Genomic DNA, 26,281 nt, shown 5'->3' with positions numbered 1-26,281 from the left:
TCGTTATCTCCCCTGCTTTGTGACTTGCTCACACTGCCAGTGAACATTAGCATGTGTATACCTTCTCCTACTTGCTGTTTGAAGCTCTGTGTAGATAGGAATATCTTGTATTTACTTTTTAACCTCCTGCTAAACTGATCTAGGACAGTTCTGAATTTTTTTTTTAATAAATTAGTCCTTGTGAGTGTTTAGTTACTAGACAAATTAGTAGGGTAGGGGGTTCAAAGAGAAATTTTGCAGTAGTTAAAGTTTAATCTTACTTCTTTGAGTTGTGAAATACATTTTCTGTAGATGCTTCTTTGTGTCCAATATATTTAAGTGCCTTTGTGTTAAGTTCAATTTATGGCAGTAAATTTGTTCAAAATATTTTAAGATAATGAAGATAATGAAGATATGATAATGAAGTCATTTCTATCCCATGTTTACCTACTAAAATACTACTAACTTTTAGCTCTTAATCTAGTTTTGCAGTTACTTTGTCAAGTGTGATTTTTAAAGTCTTATTTGTTAAGAGTCAGAAATAAGCACTTCCCCTGTGAATGTGTTCTTGTAGCACTGTCCTGTCTTGATGGCAGAAAGGGAATGGTTTAATCCATTTTTCTTAAGCTCTTAGGAGCTTTCACTGCTTAAAGACCAGTTAATTTCACACTGGGCCCAGGCAGATTTTCCCTCCCAAGTATATATAAATTCTGTTAAAATCTCACTCTCCTCTTCCAATTCTTACTTAGTGAGCTTCTCAGAATAGAGAGCTTGACTGTGGCAGTAGAGGGTGGGAAAACGCAGAGATGTGTTGGAGGTAAACTTGCTTGCATTAAAATGATATTGTAATTGGAGACTTTAAAGCCACTTGATACTACCTTCCAGAATAAACCCTCCCATTCACCACTACAGCATTCCTGATCTCTCACGTGCACACCCTCTCTCCCTCCCTCTCTCTCACTCTCCCCCCTCCTCCCCCTCCCTCCCTCCCTCCCTCCCTCCTTCCCTCTCTCTCTCTCTCATTCCTCCCCTCTCTCCTTCCCCCCTCTCTCTCCTTCTCCCTCCCTCCCTCCCCCACTTCCTCCCCCTCTTTCTCTCCCCCCTTCCTCCCTCCCTCTCTCTGTGCTCTTTTCCACGGGAAGCACTGAAGCCAGGTCTGGGACATTCACGGCATCCTAAGATTCCACCATGAGACGGAAAAACCAGAAAGAGGCCAAGACAGTGGACAGCCGTCTCCGGGGACCCCCGGACGAAGAAACATCTGCAGAGAGGGAGCAGGGAGAGGCAGGCGTGTGGGAAGACTTCCTTTTCATCTTTAAGCTAAATGGTCCCAGCAGCTTAGGCAAAGCTACACAAGAACCCTGATGAAGGAAACCAGCCATAAGCACTGGGGGTGCTCAGCAGCCCTGGCTCAAGTGACACTGGCAGGCAGGCTGCCCATTTCCTCCCTCTCTCTCCCCCTCTCTCTCTGTGTCACACACACTACTTTCTTCTCTGTCTTTAGGACTTCTTGAGTGTAAAAGTTTTAAAAACCCTGAAGAAACCCCGTTACCTTTACTCTTTTCCTTTCTTACACATAAGGAGCTGAAGACAGCAGTTTCTAGATTTTTATATAAACATTTTAAAGAAAAGTATCCCGTGGAAACCAGTGTTTTCAGAAATTCAAGGGCACCCTTAAAGTGCCCCAAAATTACTTTACACATTTTTTCATTCTATCCTTTTCTTGTTAAGTACCAACAGTCAAAACGAATTATGAATTATTTCTTATATTAATTACTGTTTTCTGCTTTTCCTTAACTTTTTAAAAAAGAACTATTTTCCAGAAGGACAGTTATTTTGTACTTTGTGGGAAAATTTCTCAGGTATTTATATTGTTTTATGTGTCATAGGAAGGAAAATCCCCTCGGCAGTGTCTGAAGGAAGGAAACTGCAAAGCTTTGAAATACTCATTTTTTGAGTGTAAAAGATCAGTGGTAAGTAGCTAAAGAATTTTAAAAGCTTATGCTAAAGATTAGCTCTGTGGAGTTAAATATGTGAGTGACTTAGTAATTATAAATAGGTTGCAATGACATCACTTGGAAAAAAGGATGTATTTTTTCTTACCCAGTGAATTAATGTGAGGTAACATTCATGCAAACCTGCAGCTGATTGTTCTGTTATTGCTGTTATGCTATAACCACGGCAGCTAAACTTCATGAATTTTTGAGAGAGAGAGAGTGCAGTCTTGCAAGTGTAGATGGGGCACAGTTGATGTTGGTCCCTGTGTATTTGGGTCATTTGGCAGCTACACACAGACCCATAATGTGGGGTCTACGGTGCATGCACTGTGCCTTACATGGTGGTGTGATTAGGAGAAGATGTTGGTGTCTGTGTTTGAATTTGTAGAGTGAGGGATTGTGGAAAGACAGCCTAAGAGGACATTACAAATCTCATGGTTTCTACTCTAGTGTTCCTTGATTCTAAAGATCTGCAAAGATCTTTGGAATAGAAACCAGGAGGCTTCTCTTTGTGAAAAGAAAATACGAAATCAGAAAAATGGACATCCCTCTAAAGACAGCAGGAACTTGGACTTGAACCTGCTTTTGTTGGGGAACAGCACTGAAATCCCTTCCCTTTTGTTGATAGGAGAAGCAGAGAGTACAGGGTGTTACGATCTGGGAGGCCAGACAAGAGCTTGAGCATGTTTGCCAACTAACCGGATCCAGGGAGGTGTAAAGTTAGAGTAAATTTAGCCATGCTCTCTTTCTTTTCTCAAGTGACACAGTTCTTTGCCATATTTTCCTGTCATTTAATGTAAGAAAAGAGGGTTTTCTTGCCTTTTCTCACATAGTTTTGTTACCTGTGTAAGATGCAAGCCTTTAGATCTTTCAAGAATGTCGGATCATGTTTAAATAATTGAGAAGTTATAAAGAACAGTTACTGTAAGAGGTGATGAGTTGTCCTTTTTAATCGTAATGATTGAACTTGTAATTAGCTCCCTGTAATTTCTGGCCTGAACGTCAGTCTTTGATCTCCAAAGAGCTTTAAGAAATCAGAACATGTAAAAATTTTCCACAATTTATCTACCTTTTGCAGACATTTGTAACCATCTTGAATACAAAGTAAACGTGCTTCTGACCATTTCAAATATCAGTACAAGGCAGAGCTTCACTCATACTTTTGGACTCCAGAAAGAGCAGTATAGGGAACTTTTTAGCAGACTTGGAGATCCTTGCAGCCTTTCTTTAGGACTGTGACTCCCTGTTAGTGCTCCCGCATAGTGGAGTTGCCTCACACTTAACTAATGCAGCTTATGCACTCTTGGCAAAAACCTGAAACAAAACAATTTAAATTGTGCTGGTAATTTTGCTTAATATTTCAAACAGTGAGTGTATGACCCAGAGTGAAGGTGAGATGGTGAGTTTGAATCAGCTGTTCCCTCTTAATATAAGCCTCTCATCATCCTGATCATGATTCCCATGTTTGAAGATTATTTATTTATTTTTTGAAAATGTGGCTCTTAGCTACTTTATCTAGTGCTCAGCTGAAGAAATAGCAGTCTGTCCCACACTGGCTGGGTTGTCCTCATTAATAGGGTTTAGCTCTAAAATAATTCCTTCCTATGGAATTTCTAGGGAGTGGTATTGACTGTCTATGCAATTTTGCCTTCTCTACTGACTAGGACCCTCCACACTACCACACCACCCTTAAGAAGTGGCTGCACTGTGAGGCTTAAGTCAAAGAATATAGAATCGACCTATGAGTAGTAATTTAAGGATTTTTAATCCTAAAGTGGCTGTGTTACATAACATTGTTGAAGGCTCTTTCCTCTTTTCAGTTACTGTTTAAAGATTTAAAAAACACTTGAATATTAACCCAAACAAAACCTAATTAGAAAGTCATTTGTTTGAAGAACAACATACATTGAGTGTACTTCAGAGAAAAAGATAAATGAAATTTGGACTCAAGAAGAAAATCCTTATTGTGACCTTAAATGGAACTTTCATTTTTAACACCATCTTTTTTTTTTCCCCACCTTGGGAGCTGTGACCATTGCCTTTTTGAGTGTGCTGGAAACTGGTTTACTTCTCTCATATAGTGACACCTGTTACCAAATCTGTGTTTCATTATGGTGTCCAGAATATTATTTAATTGTATATTTATTTTCAGTTGGATGCCAGATCAAGATTCAGGGGAAGAAAAGGATATTGATACTACTATGTTGAAACCAAGATGAAAACAACAAAGGATTTTCTCTGTCATTAAAACAGAGAAGCCAAAATAAGAAACATACTTTTTGTTACATCTGTTCGGTTGGAGCAGTTTCTTCCTCCATGGAACACTGAAGAAAATGGATGAGTATGTATAAAGTAAATGCTTCTCTTGCTCTAAGTTATTTTTAGAAGAAAAATTTAATTGAATAGTTATGAGCTAAGAACATACTAGATGTGTTTTAAGAATTGTTTTGAAGTGCAGAGAATGGAAAGATGGTTATTTTCAAAGTTGACTCGTCAACCAAATGACACAGTTTGTACATCCTTCGTGAAATTGTGAAGGCCACTAAATGGGGCTGTTAAAATCAACATGGTGCCTGGTGAGAAAATGTCTATCTTGAAAGTTTAGGATAAAACTTTCTTTTATTCAGTCTGTACTGTTTAGTTCTAAAATAAATTGTGTTTGATTCCTTGGAGAAGAAATGCTTCCCTTGCACTGAATCACTGAAGTAACAACCTCAAAACATTAATATCACTCATTAGGCATAGCTGGATCCAAAGCCTGGGATTATGCTGCCAGGGCTCCTTGCCTCCATCTCTTGACTGTTTTTCTCTGTTTCCTGACCTCGTATTTAGGCTGGCGTTCTCTACATAATGGGAAAGAGGCCAGTGTCCATCAAAAGCACACATCCTTAAGGTCTGTGACCCAAAAAGAAGCGAGATTAACCTCCTTTTCTAGGGTCCACTAATCAGACCCTACAAAAGGACTCTTGTCTTCTGTGGAACACCTGCCCCTGAATTAGACCTGTAGTCCCTGTAGAAAAGGGATGGGACCCCATGATCTTGGCCAGGCCTGGGTCTTATGCACTGTATTTGGTAACTCATGTCAGAATCACATTGAATGAATGATGGGCTTTATCCTAAAAGGAAAGAAGGATTCAGAGCCAGTAGGTATTGACTATAGAAGGCAAGACTGAAAACCATGAAATGCTTGTAAAAGTTTAGAATCATGTAATTTTATTCTGATCACATAATACAGTAGAGCCAGATATGAATCCAAGTTTCCAGCTTTTTGTTTCAGTATTGAAGAATAATGGAAGGAGCCATAGCTTCTTCATAGACCTGCAGTTCACTGGAGTTAAAGCAGTCAAGGTATTCTGTAGCTCATTTGCTTTCTTAAAGGTTCACCTAAAGTTGTGAGAATTCCACATCAGCACTGATCCTTGTTGCAGAAATTCACTGAGGTCTGTTGTATATACTATTCACTGGGAAAGGGAAAAGGATAGATTTTTTCAATACCTCTTGTATACCTGTTAAAGTGCTACAACTTTTATTAAAAGTTAAGTTTGATAAGAAACTCAAATTATTTTATAGAATCCTATCTTTTTCTTAGTCACAGCTTTATTGAGAGCTTCATTGGGAGAAATTCAAATACCATAAAATTCACCCTTAAAAGTATAAAATTCAGTGTTTTTGTTTTTGTGTTTTAATAGTCACAGTCATGAAGCCTAGTCATGAAACCATCACCACTGTCTAATTCCAGGGCATTTACATCACCCCAAAGAGAAGCCCCATCTCTATTAGCAGTTACTCCCTTCTCCACTCCCCCACCCCGCCCAGCTCTTGGCAACAACTCATACATTTTCTGTGTCTATAGATTTGCTTATTCTGGACATTTCATAAATATAGAAATATGTAATATGTGGCCTTTTGTGACTGGCTTCTTTCACCATGTTTTCAAGTTTCATCTATATGTAGCATCTATCTGTACTTCACTGCTTTTTATTGATGAATAAATATACCATAGTATAGATATACCACATTTTTTTAATCTATTCATCAGCTGAGGAAAGTTTGGGTTATTTGCACTTTGGGGCTATTATGACTAATGATATGAACATTTATTAATGAGTTTTATCTGGACATGTTTCATTTCTTTGGGTTATATACCTAAGAGCGGTATTACTGTGTCGTATGATAACTCCAACTTTAACTGATAAACTGCCAAACTTTTCCACAGTGGCTACATCATTTTACATTCCCACCAGTAATGTATGAGGATTTTAATTTCTCCATATCACCAATAGTCGTTATTTTTCACCTTTTGGGTTTTTTTTATTATAACTTCTTAAAAATTTTATTTTTTTATTTTATTTTAAAAAATTTTTATTGGAGTATAGTTGATTTACAATGTTGTGTTAGTTTCAGGTGTACAGCAAAGTGAATCAGTTATACATATACATATACGCACTCTTTTTTAGATTCTTTTCCCATATATGCCATTACGGAGTACTGAGTAGAGTTTCTTGTGCTATACAGTAGGTCCTTCTTAGTTATCTATTTTATATATAGTAGTGTGTATATGTCTATCCCTATCTCCCAATTTATCCCTGCTCCCCCCTTACCCCCTGGTAACCATAAGCTTGTTTTCTACATCTGTAACTTTATTTCTGTTTTGTAGGTAAGTTCATTTGTACCCTTTTCTTAGATTCCACGTATAAGGCATATCATACAATATTTGTCCGTCTCTGTCTGACCTACTTCACTCGGTAGGACAGTCTCTAGGATCATCCATCTTGCTGCAGACAGCATTATTTTGTTCTTTTTTATGGCTGAGTAATATTCCATTGTATATATGTACCACACCTTCTTTATCCATTCCTCTGTTGATGGACATTTAGGTTGCTTCCATGTCCTGGCTATTGTAAATAGTGCTGTAATGAATATTGGGGTGCTTGTATCTTTTTGTTTGTTTATTTATTTATGGCTATGTTGCGTCTTCGTAGCCATGCACGGGCTTTCTCTAGTTGTGGTGAGCAGGGGCTACTTTTCGTTTTGGTGCACGGACTTCTCACTGCAGTGGCTTCTCTTGTTGCGGAGCAGGGCTCTAGGCATGCGGCCTTCAGTAGTTGTGGCTCTAGAGTGCAGACTCAGTAGTTGTGGTGCACGGGCTTAGTTGTTCCGCATCATGTGGGATCTTCCCAGACCATGGCTCAAACGCATGTCCCCTGCACTGGCAGGCAGATTCTTAACCATTCAGAAGTCCCCATGTATCTTTTTGAATTATGGTTTTCTCCAAATATATGCCCAGGAGTGGGATTGCTGGATCATATAGTAGCTCTATTTTTAATTTTTTAAGGAACCTCCATACTGTTCTCCATAGTGGCTGTACCAATTTACCTGCCCACCAGCAGTGTAGGGGGGTTCCATTTTCTCCATAGCCTCTCTGGCATTTATCGTTTGTAGATTTTTTGATGATGGCCATTCTGACTGGTGTCAGGTGATACCTCATTGTAGTTTTGATTTGCATTTCTCTAATAATTAGTGATGTTGAGCATCTTTTCATGTGCTTTTTTTAGCCATCTGTATGTCTTCTTTGGAGAAGTGTCTGTTTAGATCTTCTGCCTATTTTTTGATTGAGTTGTTTGTTTTTTTGTTATTGAGCTGCATGAGCTGTTTGTATATTTTGGAGATTAATCCCTTGTCGGTTGCTTCGTTTGCAAATATTTTCTCCCATTTTGAAGACTGTCTTTTTGTTTTGTTTATGGTTTCCTTCGCTGTGCAAAAGCTTTTAAGTTTCATTAGGTCCCATTTGTTTGTTTTCTATTTTCATTACTCGAGGAGGTGGATCAAGAAAGATCTTGCTGTGATTTATGTCAAAGAGTGTTCTGCCTATGTTTTCCTCTAAGAGTTTTACAAGGTCTTTAATCCATTTTGAGTTTATTTTTGTGTATGGTGTTAGGGAGTGTTTTAATTTCATTCATTTACATGTAGCTGTCCAGTTTTCCCAGCACCACTTATTGAAGAGACTGTTTTTTCTCCATTGTGTATTCTTGCCTCCTTTGTCATAGATGAGGTGACCACAGGTGTGTGGGTTTATCTCTGGGCTTTCTGTCCTGTTCCATTGATCAGTATTTCTGTTTTTGTGCCAGTACCGTACTGTTTTGATGACTGTAGGTTTGTAGTATACTCTGAAGTCAGGGAGCCTGATTGCTCCAGCTCAGTTTTTCTTTCTCAAGATTGCTTTGGCTAGTTGGGGTCTTTTGTGTTTCCATACAAATCGTAAAATTTCTTGTTCTAATTCAGTGAAAAATGCCTTTGGTAATTTGATAGGGATTGTGTTGAATCTGTGGATTGCTTTGGGTAGTATAGTCATTTTCACAATATTGATGCTTCCAATCCAAGAACATGGTACATCTCTCCATCTGTGTTATCTTTGATTTCTTTCATCAGTATCTTATAGTTTTCTGAGTACAGGTTTTTTGCCTCCTTACGTAGCTTTAGCCCTAGGTTATTTTATTCTTTTTGATGAGATGGTAAATGGGATTGTTTCCTTGATTTCTCTTTCTGATATTTTGTTGTTAATATATAGGAATGCAAGAGATTTCTGTGTATTAATTTTGTATCCTGCAACTTTACCAAATTCATTGATGAGCTTTAGTAGTTTTCTGGTAGCATCTTTAGGATTTTCTCCATATAGTATCATATCATCTGCAACTAGTGACAGTTTTACTTCTTCTATTCCAATTTGGATTCCTTTTTCTTCTCTGATAGCCATGGCTAGGACTTCCAAAACTATGTTGAATAAAAGTAGCAAGAGTGGACATCCTTGTCTTGTTCTTGATCTTAGAGGAAGTGCTTTCAGTTTTTCACCATTGAGAATGACGTTCGCTCTGGGTTTGTCATATATGGCCTTTATCATGTTGAGGTAGGTTCCCTCTATGCCCACTTTCTGGAGAGTTTTTATCATAAGTGGGAGTTGAATTTTGTCAGAAGCTTTTTCTGCATCTATTGAGGTGATCATAGGGTTTTTATTCTTCAGTTTGTTGATGTGGTTTATCACACTGATTTGCAGATATTGAAAATTCCTTGCATCCCTGGATGAATCCCACTTGATCATGTTGTATCATCCTTCTAATGTGTTGTTGGATTTGGTTTGCTAGTATTTTGTTGAGGATTTTTGCATCTTTGTTCATCAGTGATATTGGCCTGTAATTTTCTTTTTTTTGTGATAGCTTTGTCTGGGTTTGGTATCAGGGTGATGTTGGCCTCGTAGAATGAGCTTGGGAGTGTTTCTTCCTCTGCAATTTTTTGGAAGAGTTTCAGAAGGGTAGGTGTTAGCTCTTTAAATGTTGACGAGAATTCACCTGTGAAGCCATCTAGTCCTGGACTTTTGTTTCTTGTAAGATTTTTAATCACAGTTCCAATTTCAATACTTGTGATTAGTCTGTTCATATTTTCTATTTCTTCCAGGTTCAGTCTTGGAAGTTTGTACCTTTGTAAGAATTTGTGTATTTCTTCTACATTGTCCATTTTATTGGTGTGTAGTTGCTTGTTGTAGTCTCTTACCATCCTTGGTGTTTCTGTGGTGTCCACTGTAACTTTTTTCACTTCTAATATTTATTGATTGGAGTCCTCTCCCTTTTTTTCTGATGAGTCTGCCTAAAGTTTTATCAATTTTGTTTATCTTCTCAGAGAACCAGCTTTTAGTTTCATTGATCTTTGCTATTGTTTTCTTTGTCTCTATTTCATTTATTTCTGCTCTGATCTTTATGATTTCTTTCCTTCTACTAACTCTGGGTTTTGTTTGTTTTTCTTTCTGTAGTTGCTTTAGGTATAAGGTTAGGTTATTTGAGATTTTTCTTGTTTCTTGAAGTAACATTGTATGGCTGTAAACTGCCTTCTTAGAACTGCTTTAGCTGCATCCCATAAGTTTTGGATCGTCATGTTTACATTGTTGTTTGTAGGTATTTTTTGATTTTCTCTTTGATTTCTTCAGTGTTCCATTGGTTATATAGTAACATATTGTTTAGCCTCCATGTGTTTGTGTTTTTAACAGTTTTTTTCCTGTAGCTGATTTCTACTCTCATAGAGATGTGGTTGGAAAAGATGCTTGATATGATTTCAATTTTTTAAAATTTACCAAGGCTTGATTTGTGACTCAAGATGTTATCTATCCAGGAGAATGTTCACTGTGCACTTGAGAAGAAAGTGTATTCTGCTCCTTTTGGATGGAATGTCCTATAAATATCAATTAAGTCTATCTGGTCTAATTTGTCATTTAAAGCTTGTGTTTCCTTATTAATTTTCTGTCTGGATGATCTGTCCATTGGTGTAAGTGGGGTGTTAAAAGTTCCCCACTGTTACTGTGTTACTGTCAATTTCCCCGTTTAGGTCTGTTAGCATTTGCCTTATATATTCATGTGCTCCTATGTTGGGTGCAAAACAAGACTCATATGTATGCTGTCTACAAGAGACCTGCTTCAGTCCCAGGGACATATACAGACTGAAAGTGAGGATATGGAAAAATATATTCCATGCAAATGGAAGTCAAAAGAAAGCTGGAGTAGCAATACTCATATCAGACAAAGTAGACTTTAAAATAAAGACTGTTACAAGAAACAGGGAAGGACACTACATAATGATCAAGGGATCAGTCCAAGAAAAAGATATAACAATTGTAAATAAATATGCACCCAACATAGGAGCACCTCAATATGTTTTTCATCTTTTTGATTGCAGTCATTCTATTTGGTATGAAGTGTTATCGAATTGGGATTTTGATTGGCATTTCCCTAATGGCTAATGATATTGAGCATGTTTTCATGTGCTTATTGGCCATTTGTACATGTTTGTAAAAATGTCTATTCAGATCCTTTGTCCATTTTTCATTTGAGTTGTCTTTTTATTGTGATTTTTTTGTTTTTTATTTTTGTATATTAGGTATACAAGTTCCTTTTAAAGACAAATGATTGGCCTTTGACATGTTTTCTCCCAGTTTGTAGTTTATCTTCACTTTCTTGATGCTGTCTTTTGGAGCACAGTTGTTAATTTTGATGAATTCCAATTTTTCCTTTTGGTGTATCTAAAGGAAACCACTGCCTCTTCCAAGCTTATGGAAATTTATTCCTGTTTTCATCTGAGAGTTTTATAGTTTTAGCTGACATGTAGGTCTATAATCCATTTACAACATAATTTCTGATACCTTTATTAGGGCCTATATTTTAAATTTTTAGTTGTGATAAAATGTACATAATGAAAAATTTAACATCTTAACCATTTTAAAGTATATAGTTTAATAGTGCTATGTAATTCAACTTGTTATGCAACCAGTCACCAGAACTCTTCTCATCTTGCAAAACTGAAACTCTGTACCAATTAAACAACTCCCCATTACGCTGTCCTCCCTCCCACCCCCTGGTAACCACCAGTTCTACTGATGTTGAGCACCATTTTATCATTTCAGGTCTTTGTTAACTATTTGTAGATCCTCTTTGGAGAAATATCTATTCAAGTTCTTTGCCCATTTTTAAAATTGTTGTTTGCTCTTTTGTTGTTAAGTTCTAGATATTCTTTGTATATTATGATGTTAACTCCTTACCACATATATGATTTGGATATGTTTTCTCCCATTTCTTTTCACTCTGTTGATTGTGTTCTTTTGATGCATAGTTTGCAATTTTGATATAGTCCAGTTTATCTGTTTTTACTTTTGTCGCCTGTGCTTTTGGTGTTGTAGCCAAGAAATCATTGCCCTGTCCAAGAAAGCTCTTCCCCTAAGTTTTCTCCTAGGAGCTGTATTGTTTTACTTCTTATGTTTAGGTCTTTGTTCCAATTGGAGTTGATATGTATAAGGTAAGGGTCCAATTTCAGTCTTTTGCACGTGGATATCCAGTTTTCCCAACACTACTGAGAAGATCGTCCTTTCCTCATTGAACGGTCTTCTACGTTGTGAAAATTATTTGCCCATCTATACCAGGGTTTATTTCTGGCCTTTTTATTCCACTGTACTATGTGTCTGTCTTTAAGCCAGTGCCACACTGTTTTGATTACTGTCATTTTCTATTAAGTTTTGAAACCAGGAAGTACTAGACCTCCAACTTCGTTCTTTTTCAAGATTGTTTTGGCTATTCAGAGTCCCTTGAGATTCCATGTGAATTTTAGAATGGATTTTTCTATTTCTGCAAAAAACACCAATGGGATTTTGATAAGGAGTATGTTGAATCTGTACACTTTGGATAGTATTGGCATCTTAACAATATAAATTCTTCCAATCCATTCATATGGGATTTCTTTCCATTTATTGGTGTCTTTAATTTTTTTTCAGCAACTTTTTGTAGTTTTCAGTATGTAAGACTTTTGTGTCCGTGGTTAGGTTTATCCCTAATTATCTTACTCTTTTTGACTCTGTTGTAAGTGGAACTGTTTCTTAAATTTTCAGATCTTTCATTGAATGATGGATTAACATGTAATTTTTATTGTTAAATATAACAGAAAGGTACATAGGGTGTTGTTTTTTTTATTGAGGCATAGTTGATTTACAATGTTTTATTAGTTTCAAGTGTACAACACAGTGATTCAAAATTTTTATAGATTATAATCCATTTAAAGTTATTATAAAATGTTGGCTATATTTTCTGTGCTGTACAATATATTCTTGTGTATTTTATACATAGTAGTTTGTACTTAATTCTGTACCCCTGTCTTGCCCCTCCCCCCTTCCCTCTAGTGACCACTAGTAACCACTAATTTGTTCTCTATTATATCTGTGAGTCTGGTTGTTTTGTTATATTCATTTGTTTTATTTTTTAGATTACAGATATAAGTGATAAATAATTTTTGTCTTTGTCTTATTTCACTAAGCATGGTGCCCTCCAGGTCTGTCTACATTGTTGCAAATGGCAAAGTTTCATTCTTTTTTATGGCTGAGTAGTAGTCTAGTGTGTGTGTGTGTGTGTGTGTGTGTGTGTGTGTGTGTATACATATATATATACACACCACGTCTTCTTTATCCACATATCTGTTGATGGACACTTAGGTTGCTTCCATATATTGGCTATTGTAAATAATGCTGCTGTGAACATTGGGGCACATTAATCTTTTCAAATTAGTGTTTTTATTTTCTTTGGCTATATACTCAGGAGCTCAGGAGCTCATACAGTAGTTCTAGTTTTAGTTTTTTTGAGGAATCTCCATACTGTTTCCATAGTGACTGCACCAATTTACATTCCCACCAACAGAGTACATGGGCTCCCTTTTTTCCACCTCCTCACCAACATTTGTTATTGGTATTCTTTTTGATGATAGCCGTTTTGACAGGTGTGAGGTGATATCTTATTGTGGTTTTGATTTGCATTTCTCTGATGATTAGTGATATTAGTGATTTTCATATGCCAGTTGGCCACCTGTATGTTGTCTTTGGAAAAATATCTTTTCAGGTTTTCTGCCATTTTAAAATCAGGTTGTTTGTTTTTTTTGATACTGAGTTGTGTGAGCTCTTTATATATTTTGGATATCAACCCCTGATTGGTCATATCATTTTCAAATATTTTCTCTCATTCAGTAGGTTGTCTTTTCATTCTTTCAGTGGTTTCCTTTGCTCTACAAAAACTTTTAAGTTTAATTAGATCCCATTTGTTTATTTTTGTTTTTGTTTCCTTTGCCTTAGGAGACAGATCTTAAAAATTGCTACAATTTATCAGAGTGTTTGATGTTTTCTTCTAGGATTTTTTTTGTGGTTTCCAGTCTTACACTTAGGTCTTTAATCCATTTTGAGTTTATTTTTTGTATATGGTGAGAGAAAATGTTCTAATTTCATTCTTTTACACGTCACTGTCCAGTTTTCCTAGCACTGCTTATTGGAGAGACTGTCTTTTCCCCATTTGTATATTCTTGCCTCCTCTGTCATAGGTTAATTGACCATAAGTGTGTGGGTTTACTTCTGGGCTGTCTATTCTATTCCACTGTGCTATGTGTCTGTTTTTGTGCCAGTACCATACTGGTTTGATGACTATAGCTTTGTAGTATAGTCTGAAGTCATGGAGTATGATAACTCCAGCTCTGTTCTTCTTTCTGAAGATTGCTTTGGCTGTTTGGGGTCTTTGTATTTCCATACAAAGTTTAGAATTATTTGTTGTGGTTCTCTGAAAAATGCCATTGGTATTTTGATAAGGATTCCACTGAATCTGTAGATTGCCTTGGGTAGTATGGTCATTTTAACAATACTGATTTTTCCAGTCCATGAACATGGTACAATGTATTGTTCCCTCTGTCATCTTCAATCTTTTCATCACTGTCTCACAGTTTTCTGAGTAAAGGTCTTTGATCTCCTTAGTTAAATTTATTGTTAGGTATTTTATTCTTTTTGATGCAGTGGTAAATGGGGTTGTTTTCCCTATTTCTCATTCTGAAAGTTGTTAGTGTATAGAAATGCAACATATTGCTGTATATTTTGTACCCTGCAACTTTACTGAATTCACTGATGAGCTCTAGTAGTTTTTTGGTGGCGTCTTTAGGATTTTCTATGTATAGTATGTCATCTGCAAACAGGGACAGTTTTATTTCTTCCTTTCCAATTTAATCTCCTTTTATTTCTGTTTCTTGTCTGATTTCTGTGGCTAAGACTTCCAACACTATTGAATAAAAGTGGCGAGTGGGCATTCTTGTCTTGTTTCTGATCTTAGAGGAAATGTTTTTAAGCTTTTCACTGTTGAGTGTGATGTTGGCTGTGGGCTTATCATATATGGCCTTTATTATGCTGAGGTATGTTCCCTCTGTAGCCACTTTTTGGGGAGTTATAAATGGTTGTTGAATTTTGTTAAAAGCTTTTTCTGTGTGTAGAGATGATCATATGATTTTTTTGTTTTGTTTTTTGATTATATGATTTTTATTCTTCAATTTGTTAATGTATATATCACATTGGTTGATTTGCAGATAATGAACCATCCTTGCCTCCCGGAGATTAACCCCAGTTGATCATGTTGTATGATCTTTTTAATGTATTGTTGAATTCAGTTTGCTGATATTTTGTTGAGGATTTTCTTTTTTGATGTTTTCATGTCTTTTTTATTTTATTTTTTTAACATCTTTATTGGAGTATAATTGCTTTACAATGGTATGTTAGTTTCTGTTGAGGATTTTTACATCTGTGTTCATCAGTGATACTGGCCTGTAATTTTCTTTGTGATATCTTTGTCTGCTTATGGTATCAGGGTGATGCTGGCCTCCTAAAATGAGTTCGGAAACATTCCTTCCTCTACGATATTTTGGAATAGTTTGAGAAGGATAAGTGTTAACTCTTCCCTAAATGTTTGGTAGAATTTACCTGTGAAGCCATCTGCTCCTGGGCTTTTGTTTGTTGGGATTTTTTTTTAATTTTTAAGCTATTGCTATAAACTTCTCTCTTAGAACTCCTTTTGCTGGGTCCCATAGATTTTGGATCATTGTGTTTTTCTTTTCATTTGTCTTCAGGTATGTTTTGATTTCCTTTGATTTCTTCAGTGATCCATTGGTTGTTTAGCTGCATATTGTTTAGCCTCCACATGTTTGTGTTTCTTGCAGTTTTTTTCTTGTAGTTGATTTCTAGTCCGGTAGCATTGTGGTCAGAAAAGATGTTTGATGATTTCAATTTTCATAAATATGCTGAGGCTTTATTGCCTAGCATGTGATCTATCCTGAAAAATGTTCAATGTGCACTTGAAAAGAATGCATTCTCCTTTCTGTTGGGTGGAATGTTCTATATATTTTAAGTCTATCTGGTCTAATTGGTCATTTAAGGCCACAGTGTTTTCTTATTTTCTTTCTGGATGACCTGTCCATTGATGTAGGTGGGGGTGTTAAAAGTCCCCTACTATTACTGTGTTACTGATGGTTTGTACCTTTTTATCTGTTAGTATATGCTTTATGTATTTAGGTACTCCTATGTGGGGTGCATATATATTTATAATTGTTATATCTTCTTGATGGCTTGGTCATTATATAATGTCCTTCTTTGCCTCTTGTTATATAGTCTTTTTTTTTTTTTTGTGGTACGTGGGCCTCTCACTGCTGTGGCCTCTCCCTTCGCGGAGCATAGGCTCCAGACGCGCAGGCTCAGCAGCCATGGCTCACGGGCCCAGCTGCTCCGTGGCATGTGGGATCCTCCCGGACTGGGGCACGAACCTGCGTCCCCTGCATCGGCAGGACTCCCTGCCCCGTGGCATGTGGGATCCTCCCGGACTGGGGCACGAACCTGCGTCCCCTGCATCGGCAGGACTCCCAACCACTGTGCCACCAGAGAAGCCCTAGTCTTTGTTTTAAAGGTGTTTTTTTGTTTTGTTTTTGGTCTAATATAATATTGCTACGCCAACTTTGTTGTGATTTCCATTTGCAGGGAGTACCTTTTTCCATCCCCTTTCTGTGTGTCTTTAGATCAGAAGTGAGTCTGGTAGGCCTCATATATATGGGTCTTGTTTTTCTATCCATTCAGCTACCCTGTGTCTTTTGATTGGAGCATTTAGCTCATTTAAAGTAATTATTGATGTGTACTTATTGCTGTTTTGTTAATTGGGGGTTGTTTTTGTAGTTCTTTCTTTTTTGTTCCTTCTTTTGTTCTCTTCCCTTGTGATTTGATGACTATCTTCAAAGTTATGTTTGGATTCCATTCTCTTTTTTGCATGTGCATCCATTATTGACTTGGCTTGTAGTTACCATGAGGTTTATGTATAGCTCTCTCTATATATACATACACATATGTATATATAATGATTATTTTAAGTTGCTAATCTCTTAACATCAGATGCATTTTAACAACCCTGCATTTTTGCTCCCCTCCCTCAACACTTACTGGTTTTCATGTCATATTTTACAGCTTTGTGCATCTATTAACTACTTAAAGAAAGAGGATGTCGATGATTTTACTACTTTTTCTTTTAACCGTCTACTAGCTTTGTCCATGGTTAATTTACTACCTTTACTGTATATTTATGTTTAGCAATGAGCTTTTTCCTTTCCTGATCTCATGTTTCTAGTAATGGCCTTTTCTGCTTAGAGAAGTTCCTTTAATATTTCTTGTAAAGCTGGTTTTTTGGAGCTAACTAACTCTTTTAGCTCTTGCTTGTCTGTAAAACTTTTGATCTCTCCATCAATCAGAATGAAAGCTTTGCTGGGTAGATGATTATTGGTTGTAGGTTTTTCCCTTTTATCACTTTAAATATATTGTGCCACTGCCTTTTGGCCTGTAGAATTTTTGTGCCTGCCCACTGGTGTGTGAGGTTGGTCCCAATATAGTGTTTTTATAATGTTGCCAGTTAACTATAAAGTAGATCACCATGTAACTATCATCCAGATCAACAGAATATTGTCTGAACCCTCTGTAATGCTTAACATTCCTCAGAGACCTGCCTGCTCACCCCCAAGAGAAAACCACTGTCCTGGTGTTTGGCACACTACACTGTTAAGTTTGCCTTCTCCCTTGAGCCTGTTGAATTTGGCTCCTTATAATGTGTTTAGAATAACTGATTATATACAGAGAAAAGCAATAGTCTAGTGCTGAAATAAGATTTCAACTGAACATCAAAAAAAATCTTTTCATTCGGTGAGCTTTTTTGAATCGCTCCTGTGTGACAGGCATTGCACTTGCTGTTGTAACTCAAAGTAACATGCTGGACAAAGTAAAAGGTAAGTGACATGATGAATGAGATATGCATAATATAATAACGCATGTATTCAAGGCTGATTGAGGAAATTTTTTTTTTTAAGGGCCAGCTCATTTTGTGGAGAGAAGTCGCCATAGAAAAGGGCATGCCTGAGATGGGCATTGAAGGAGGAATAAGAAAGCTATGGGGAGGTGGTCCAGATGAGAGGGAGTGTGGATGTGGACCAGGGCTGTGAGTGTGTGGATGGAAATTATGGAATGGGTTGAAGAGATATGATCTTAGTGGCTGATGGGATGTGGAGGGGAGGGAAGGTGACCCCAGGGTGGAAGGTGAGCTCATTTATCAGAGGAGAGGTCAGCCAGCTTAGAGCGGGGGGGGGCGGGGGGAACGTGTGAGTTTGGTGTTGACATGCTATGTTTGAGACACTGAAACACTCAAGTAGAATGACTGGGATATGGTTGGATGTTTAGATGGATCTGGAAATTTGGGAGTCATCAGCAATTGAGTGGTAATTTATTCTATATGAATGACTAATAAGATATTTCAGGAAAAGCATATGAAGTACGAGAGAAGGAAATTACAGACAGAAACCTAGGGACCACCACAGTGCTAGTGGTGGATGGAGGACAACAAGCCAATCAGAGTGAAGAAGTAGAGTGAGAGACCAGGAAGGGAAAACCACAGAAGCCAAGGGCAGGGCGAGCAGCAGGGAGGAAGTGATGAACTGCCATATCCCTCTACATCCATCTCTCAAATGCAGCTGTGTTCTTCCTCACCCTGAGAACAAGCACACTTCCTGTCCTCTCCAACCTGGCTGTTTTTTGTCTGTTAAATGGTACAACAGAGAGTGAAAACACCATAAAGATTTATAATTGAATGCAGACCTGCCTGGACTGGCTGAAAAGGCCCACTGGAAGCCTGGTGCAGGAAGGAGTCATTGCAAAGTAGTGCTGAGGCACAGAAGGGGTCTGAGGAGGGATCTGGAGTGCAGAGACTCTGTTCCCACCCTCTCAGGAATCTGTGTCGGAGCTTGGGTAGTGATAGCTGTAACAAAAAGAAGACAAAGTTATTACCCGCTTGCCTAACCTCAGCATAGACTGGGGAGGGGCATTCTCCCCTGGGCAGCACAGGATAGAGTTGTAACTTGAGGCTGGGGTGGTCTCCCTGGTGGCCATGGGTGGGGGGCACCTGTGTAGGCTCACTCACAGGGCCCCGCTGCAGTTCAGAGCACGGCACAGACCCCACCTGCACTCTCCACCTAAAAGTGAACATGTGGCTTCCAGACACGTTGTAGGCTGACATCTGCTGTGCTGGTGTCACTGCCCACAGGCAGCGTAAGCAAGGCGCCGGGCCGTCAGTTCTGGCCAGTGCAGCTCTGCTTCCAGAATCCTGTGGGAACATGGAGTGTGCTAAATAGAAGTTTCCATCTCTCCAGTCACTTCTCCCCCTGCCGGTGCCTATGCTGCTTCATGCTCGTGGGAATGAAAAATCTTTTGGGTTGACATACACCCCTCAGAGATTTTTTCACTTTGATTTCTATTTTCCTTCCTGTTCTCAAATACTGGATTTTATCCACTGTAAATTTAATTACTTTCTACTTTTGGAAAGGGCCTCTGAGAGGAAGGTACATTTAAAAGTGTAAAGGTAATCATCAATACCTGTGAGGCAGCTCTGCCCTCCCTCTGGGCAACCCTCATGAGCATGGAGGGCAGGTCGGGCGCCCTGAGCTGTCCCCTTCCAGGGAACCTTTTGCTTCTGGACTAGGGTTTCATACACTGCAGAGCAGCACCTGCACTACAACTTCCTGAAAAATCAACTCTTCATAGAGGCTTGTAAGGGAAGACATTTGGGGCAGGGGGGGAGGTGGGGGACGAGTTTGTCCATCTGCAAGTGGAGAGTTTCACAAGGGCTTGCTCGAAGGTGCTGGTCCTGGAAGGGCCCACACCCAGAGCACAACAGGATGTCCAGCCCTGAGGCCAGGCCCTTCTACTGGCCCAGGCTCCTGGCACTCCCCAGGCCAGAAGAGACGGCAACGCCGGGAGCTCTGCCGTGTGACTAAGGGGTTGCCCTGTGCCCGAAGGTCCACCTTGTGACAGCAGCACAGTAACACATCAGGCTGAGGAGGATCTTGCAAGAAAACTTCAAAAATGGTTCCAACTTGCTGTTTGCTGTTTCAGGAAGGGGCTAAGGGGAATGGAACCCGGCGCTGTGGACACGCCGTGGGGGTCCCTCAACTAAAAATGGAGTTACCACGTCATCCAGTAGTCCCACTCCTGGGCGTGTATCTGGAGAAAATGCTAATTCAAAAGGACACACGCACCCCAATGTTCACAGCAGCACTATTCACAATAGCCAGGACATGGAGGCAACCAAAGTGTCCATCGACAGAGGAATGGATAAAGAAGAGGTGGCACATGTATACACAGAGGAATACTACTCAGCCATAAAAAAGAACGAACTAATGCCATCTGCAGCAACATGGAGGGACCTAGAGGTTGTCATACTGAGTGAAGTAAGAGAAAGACAAATATGATATCACGTATGTGTGGAATCTACAATATGATACAAATGAACTTATTTACAAAACAGAAACAGACTCACAGACATAGAAAACAAACTCATGGTTATCATAGGGGAAGGGGGGAGAGGGATAAATTAGGAGTTTGGGATTAACATATACACATTACTATATATAAAATAAACAACAAGGTCCTACTGTATACCACAGCAAACTATTCAGTAACTTGTAAAAATCTATAATGGAAAAGAATAGGTATACACATATATGACTGAATCACTTTGCTGTATACCAGAAACTAACACAACATTGTGAATCAATTATACATCAATAAAAAATTTTTAAAAAACAGGGGAGACCCATTAGAACAGCCTGTAAGGAAGTTATAAAGGTAACGGCCCTTTGAACAGCTGATCATTTTTGTCCTCAGCAAAATTACAATTGGGGAAACTCCAACCGCCAGCCCCCCTTACCTTCTTCCAGTCAGAACCTCCGCAGTCACCGCCCCTAGAACCAAGCAGCCAGGTTGAACCAAGTCACCCACTAACAGGCTGGAACGGAAACCCAGGATGGCGTCGAGGCGGGGCAGGAGGGAGTGCACGGTGACGGGGGCCGGTGTCCTGAAATGTCTCCCCTTGCTTTTCTTTAAAGGAGCAACATTCGGGCTGGCTTAGAGAGGGAGCTGTGCTGACCGTAGCAAACACTACATGTGCCTTATGCCAAAAATCATTCCCGATGAATTGTTCTAAATGTAAAACAAACCATGTAAGTACTAGAAATAAGAACGGGTGAATATTTTGTAAGTAACCTCAGTATCAGCAAAGGCAGGAACCATAAATGGAATTAAACCAAGCATGTGCAAGGTGCCAAGTGCGGACAGCGTGACACCCTCTCATGGACAAGGACGGGGGGCCAGCTGTGTCACCTCCAGTGGGGAAGCCAGGACTCAATTTCACAACAAACAGCAAAAAGAAAAAGACAGGTGTCTATCACCACGTAAGATTTTTTCACTTCTGCAGACCCCCCTACCTACCATCAACAAAACCAAAAGACAGCTGACAAGTAGGTTTAAAAACCACGAAATGTGACAGAGGAGTGAATAGACTGTGTATTAAAAACACTTAGTCATATGAAAAAGATGTACACTCGAAGTCACAAAAGTAGAAGCATGAACATAAGTATAAAAGATGTTCCGTTTCAGAGTAATCAAAGGAATGGAAGTGAAACAAGGTGCCGTCTCCAGCTCTGATGAGAAAGGGAAAGGCAGGTGGTGCTCCGGGTGGTAGGTTAACTTTCTGGGAATACTCTGGTAATATGAAAAGTTCAGAAATTTCAGAACATTTAAATTATCCTTTAGTTGTACATTTCTACCGCTAGGAATTTATCCAAGGGAGATCCCTGGGCACGTGTGACGAGCACAAGATGCACCATGACGAAGAACCAGACCATTCGCGGAGTGACATTTCAGCCGTCACACCACGGATGGCCAGGCAACCCAGAGTCGACGGCACCCACACTTACGGATGTGGGAGGGTACGAGCAGCAACACTCAGGCACGTCTGAAGCCAGTCACCTCACACTGCCCGCTGGGGCCACGCTTACAGCACGTGGATCTCAGGAGTGGCTCCTCCTCTCTCCTGCTGGAGGCATGAGGGGATTTTCCTCTGATACTCACTGTGGGGACACGGTCGATGATCTGGAGAGCACGATGACCCTGGGTTAAAATCTCCTCGGTTCCTGGGACAAGATGGCGGAGTAGAAGGACCTTGAGCTCACCTCCTCTGGTGAGCACACCAAAATCACAACTAACTGCTGAACAGCCATCGATAAAAAAAAGAACCTACCAAAAAAGATACTCTGTAACTGAAGACATAAAGAAGGAATCACAACGAGACAGTAAGAGGGGGCACACTCGCAGTACAGTCAAATCCCAATACCCCTGGGAGGGGGTGGGTGACCCCCAAACTGGAGAGTAATTATATTGCAGAGGTTCTCCCACAGGAGTGAGAGTTCTGAGCCCCACGTCGGGCTCCCCAGCCTGGGGGTCTGTCTTTGGGAAGAGGAGCTCCCAGAGCATTTGGCTTCGAAGGCTTAACTGCAGCATCTCCACAGGACTGGGGGAGACAGGAACTTCACTCTTACAGGGTGCACGCAAAATCTGATGTGCACGGGAACCAAGGGCAAAAGCAGCGACTTCATACTTAGCACACGGAGGGAGGCTCAGAGAAGGCGAGCAAGCTGCTCAGAGTCACCAGCCAGTGAAAGGCAGAACAGGATGGGGATCCGAGTCTGTCTGAAGCTGCATCCCACACCTCGCTGCCCTCTACTTCCAACTAAGAACAGGATTGTAAAACAGAAATGTCTCGTGTTTACAAACACTGAGCACTCAATGCAGTGCCCGTCAGCCCAGCCAGATGCCGGCCACAGAACCAGTCCTCCTAACGTATCAGAATGAATCAGGCAGACCAGGTTTAATGATCTCGTTAGTTTATTGTCATTCTAAAGACTAGCACATTGACAGCATACATGGCTTTGAATGAGCTAAGAATATATAAAACGGTAACTATATGTTTATCTATATTAATACCGTCCAAAACAAATAAATAAAGTACCTTAACGCACTAAGCTTGGCAAATACAATTGTGTAGGGACAAAACTGTTATTATACAGTATTTGTAAGTTTTTAAAGGAAACCAAAGGCAACTGTGCTGCGGACGCTTTCACAGAATCCACGTCACATCTGAGCTTTCAGTACGTCTCAACGTTTCTTTTTAAATGGGTGCCTTATATAAGGAGCACTGATGGAACCTCTATTTTACGGGAACCTGTAAAAACGCCTTCCTTCTCCAACTGAAAACTCAAAGCTCCCATGTGACCTGGGTACCTGCAGCCACCACGGTGGGCAATGTGGCCCCCACTCAACGAGCTCTGTAATCGCGCAGTGCCGCCGTGAGACCGACTGTGGCACAGGAGCAGGGGAGTAATGCTCGGGTGGAACACTGAAACCTGAATATTTTCTACGTGATTAGCCAAGTCTTCGACTTTTATGGTGATCCAACATGAAGCCAAAATTAAGAAAATATTCACATAAAGGTGCCACATGCAAAACCGCTAACAGATGACAACATTTGCTATATTCCCTTTTGGTAAATGCAGGTAATGCTCTTCAGACCAAAAAAAAAAAAAAAAAAAATCTGAAAGTTGTATGAGTAACATTAAAAATACAAGGGAGTTTTAAAAAATGATGTTAAAATGAGTAAAGATGGAAATATGTAGATACTAGAAAATGACAAATTAAATGAAATGGTGGAGGTGAAAGACTAAATCAGCCATACCGGAAGCTGTCTTTGCACGTGAATCGACACGGCAGGAGGATCTGACACCACCTGCCGCCACCTGTGCAGTGGGCCTGCGGGGCCATTTTCTCTGCCTCTGCCCTCCACGGTGAACCCAGCTGTGCGGGGGCTGGTGAGCACCAAGGTCCCTCACTGACTCACCCTCCACACCAGTTCACACTCACCAGTGGGCGTCAGGAGACAGCAGGCTCCAGGTGTGCACTGACTTCTGAGGAGGAAAGGATCTGAAAGGTCCCCTGGTTCCACCCTTACCTCATGCCCACCCTCTGTCCCTGCCAAGGGGTGGTCTTGCCTGTGCTTCAGCTCCCCAGACCCAAGCTTGTTACACGTTTCCAAGCGGCATTTCTAGAGGAGCCCAAAGAATAGCATTAAGAATTTTAGATAAAGGAACTTCCTAAGGGTTCACAAGTCATTAGGATCAGTATTATGAATATGTGCCACGTCATTTCTTTTACAGCCTTTTAAATAACATGTAAACATAATAATGATAAAAACAATTGATAAAAACATATAAACTAAGAGAAAACTCTGCTATGTGCAGATGACTCATCATCATCTTATAATAGATGACCAGACATAATTTTCTATGAAATTCCTAAGTTTTATGGTCCATTAATTCCCTTTCAAAATCCCATTTTAGGAGATATTTCAACTTTCTCAATAGCCATCTTACATAACAGAATGAGTAGTAACAATTATTGCAAACCTGAAAGACACTTTCATCAGACATTCAAACATGACTGTATTGTCTTCTAGAAGATGAAAAATTGGGAAACCCACCAGAGGACACCAATTTTGAAAATATTTAGGCTTCCACTGTCTACACAAAATCCCCCGTTGTTGACTGAGAGGCATCAGACGATACCACGTGCGAGGTCCTGACCTGGGGAAGAAGGGGAGACGTGCCCTGGGGCCGTGGACAACACATGGGGCATAAGGCATCAGGGGACGGCTGGCCTCGTGCAGACACCCTGTTCTTTAAGGGACAGGGGTGGCCCCTACTGTGTGGGCGGCTTTGCAGGTGTTGTCTTCTAATAAGTCTTACCTCAGGCTGATTTATCAGCCTTTTACTTCAACTCCTGGTTCCACCTGTGCTGTTACAGGCAGGCTGATGCACCAGAAGCACTCGCCCTGACCGCATGAGACAGAGCGAGCGTCTTTCCCCGAAACTTCCCTTAACATTTAACATTTAGTGGTCTGCCCGGGATCCAATCATTTAAACTGTTATTTACCGTTTTACATGGAGATTTTTAAAAAGTAGATTGTAAATCAATGCTCAATTCTGAGTTACTCAGTAGAAAAATAAGTTAGGTGAGCAGCTGCCTAAGTGGGCGTTTTAAAAAGTCTTAGCATTTCAGACGCACCTGGCTTGATTCATACAGGTAACTGTTGATATCTGTGTCGTTATGGCTGAAGGCTGTTTAAATGGGCAGTTGTTACCTCTCCACACTAGTGAGCCCAACATTACCTGCTATGGATTCCAACGCAAAAAACATGCTCCACAGACTCTTTAGTGAAACAGTTTTAAAAACATAAAAGTAAAAACCAATCCTTCAGGTCTTCTTGAAGAATTCATATATGACACTAGAGGGTACCCACATTTATTACATAACAGCTAATTAGAGGAAACCGTGTGTTCATGTTTCAACTTTTCCGTAAGTCCCTTCAGGAGGCCTGTAATGCTTGGGGAAAGCCTTCAGCTGCAGGGAATTAAATGCATATTTGCGACTTCCAACATTCTTCATTGTATTTTCTCTTCGACAACCCTCACTGGGGAAAAAACAAGCACAAGAAATGACAGCAGTAAAAAAGGAAAAAAGAAAAGACTTAAACTCAGATGAAATGAACTGATTATTTTCATAGCATTAAAAAAAAGGTTGATTAATTTAAATGGATGCCAGACTCATTCATGACAATACACACGTAAGATGGCGGGTTTCTGAACAAGGCAATTAAGAAGCACAGAGATGGACACAGGCTGTATGGGACTGCGAGGTTTGCATTTCCAAAAGCAGCACTGTATCGAAGTGGAGGACAACCTTTTTTTTTCTTTTTTTAATGTAATGGTTTCATGTATTTCGTGTCTGGTTATCTGAGGGGTCTATCCTGACTAGTGGTTCAGAGGTTCTGTCACATAGCAATTTCAATGGAAAAAGTGCTACTCTTACCAAAAGCCTTTAAAAAGCTGCATTTTTTTTTATATTAGCAACAGCTGTTAACCGTCTCAAATTGAAAATGCTGATTTTCCTTGCAGAATTCAACATGTAGCAAAACCATCTGGCTCAGAAGGTGGCTGTCACATGCTGTCTCAACCTGGGAGACAGCTGTCCCAGGCACACAGCAATGCCGCGGGCTATGCGATGGCTACACGGCTCTCAGCGCTGGGGCGTCGTGAAGAAGTGACCCCACCGAGGTCACCTTCTCCAGGTGAGCTGCCCTCGTTGTGGTCACCTCTCTCAAGAGCGCCACTGAGCCAGTGAGAGCCCACAGACAGGGGCCCTTCCCTAGAGAACCTGCCACCAGCCTCTTCCGCTGCGGCATTGATCAAGGGTTGTCATGGCAACCCAGTGGGCCAAGCAAATGCTCAACAGGAGGATGAGCTGTCAGGCAGGCCTCACATTCCCAAATGGGAGCCTCAGGGGAGCTCTCTGGGAAGTGTTCTGATAGACGTCAAATTCACAGGCAAAGGCGATCCTAAATAGGAATGACTTCCTATATAGCACAGTATAAGTTTATAGTTTTATAGTATTCTAAGACTAGCAATTAAATCAACTATTAAATTTAGTACAAAATCCCCTTTATGAGATGTAAAATTTGCAG

The 26,281-nt window shown here is 39.9% G+C and overlaps 1 protein-coding gene across 6 annotated transcripts in view; it reads right to left on the bottom strand.

Moving 5' to 3' along the window:
* Positions 1-4,311: 4,311 nt before the first annotated feature.
* The window catches only part of INPP4A (inositol polyphosphate-4-phosphatase type I A), a 147,981-nt gene continuing 126,011 nt past the window's right edge, over positions 4,312-26,281 (bottom strand). For 2 of the 6 annotated variants that reach the window (XM_028496757.2, XM_024129886.3), the window contains exon 25: positions 18,638-25,231. In XM_028496757.2, coding sequence (XP_028352558.1) covers positions 25,099-25,231 — 133 coding nt within the window. In that variant the 3' untranslated portion in view covers positions 18,638-25,098. The other 4 variants (XR_008618809.1, XR_008618812.1, XR_008618810.1 and 1 more) reach the window with 4 other exon arrangements.

The sequence above is a fragment of the Physeter macrocephalus genome, chromosome 12 (assembly GCF_002837175.3).
Source record: "Physeter macrocephalus isolate SW-GA chromosome 12, ASM283717v5, whole genome shotgun sequence".
Lineage (NCBI taxonomy): Eukaryota > Metazoa > Chordata > Mammalia > Artiodactyla > Physeteridae > Physeter > Physeter macrocephalus.
This window is presented reverse-complemented; position numbering and strand designations above follow the sequence as displayed.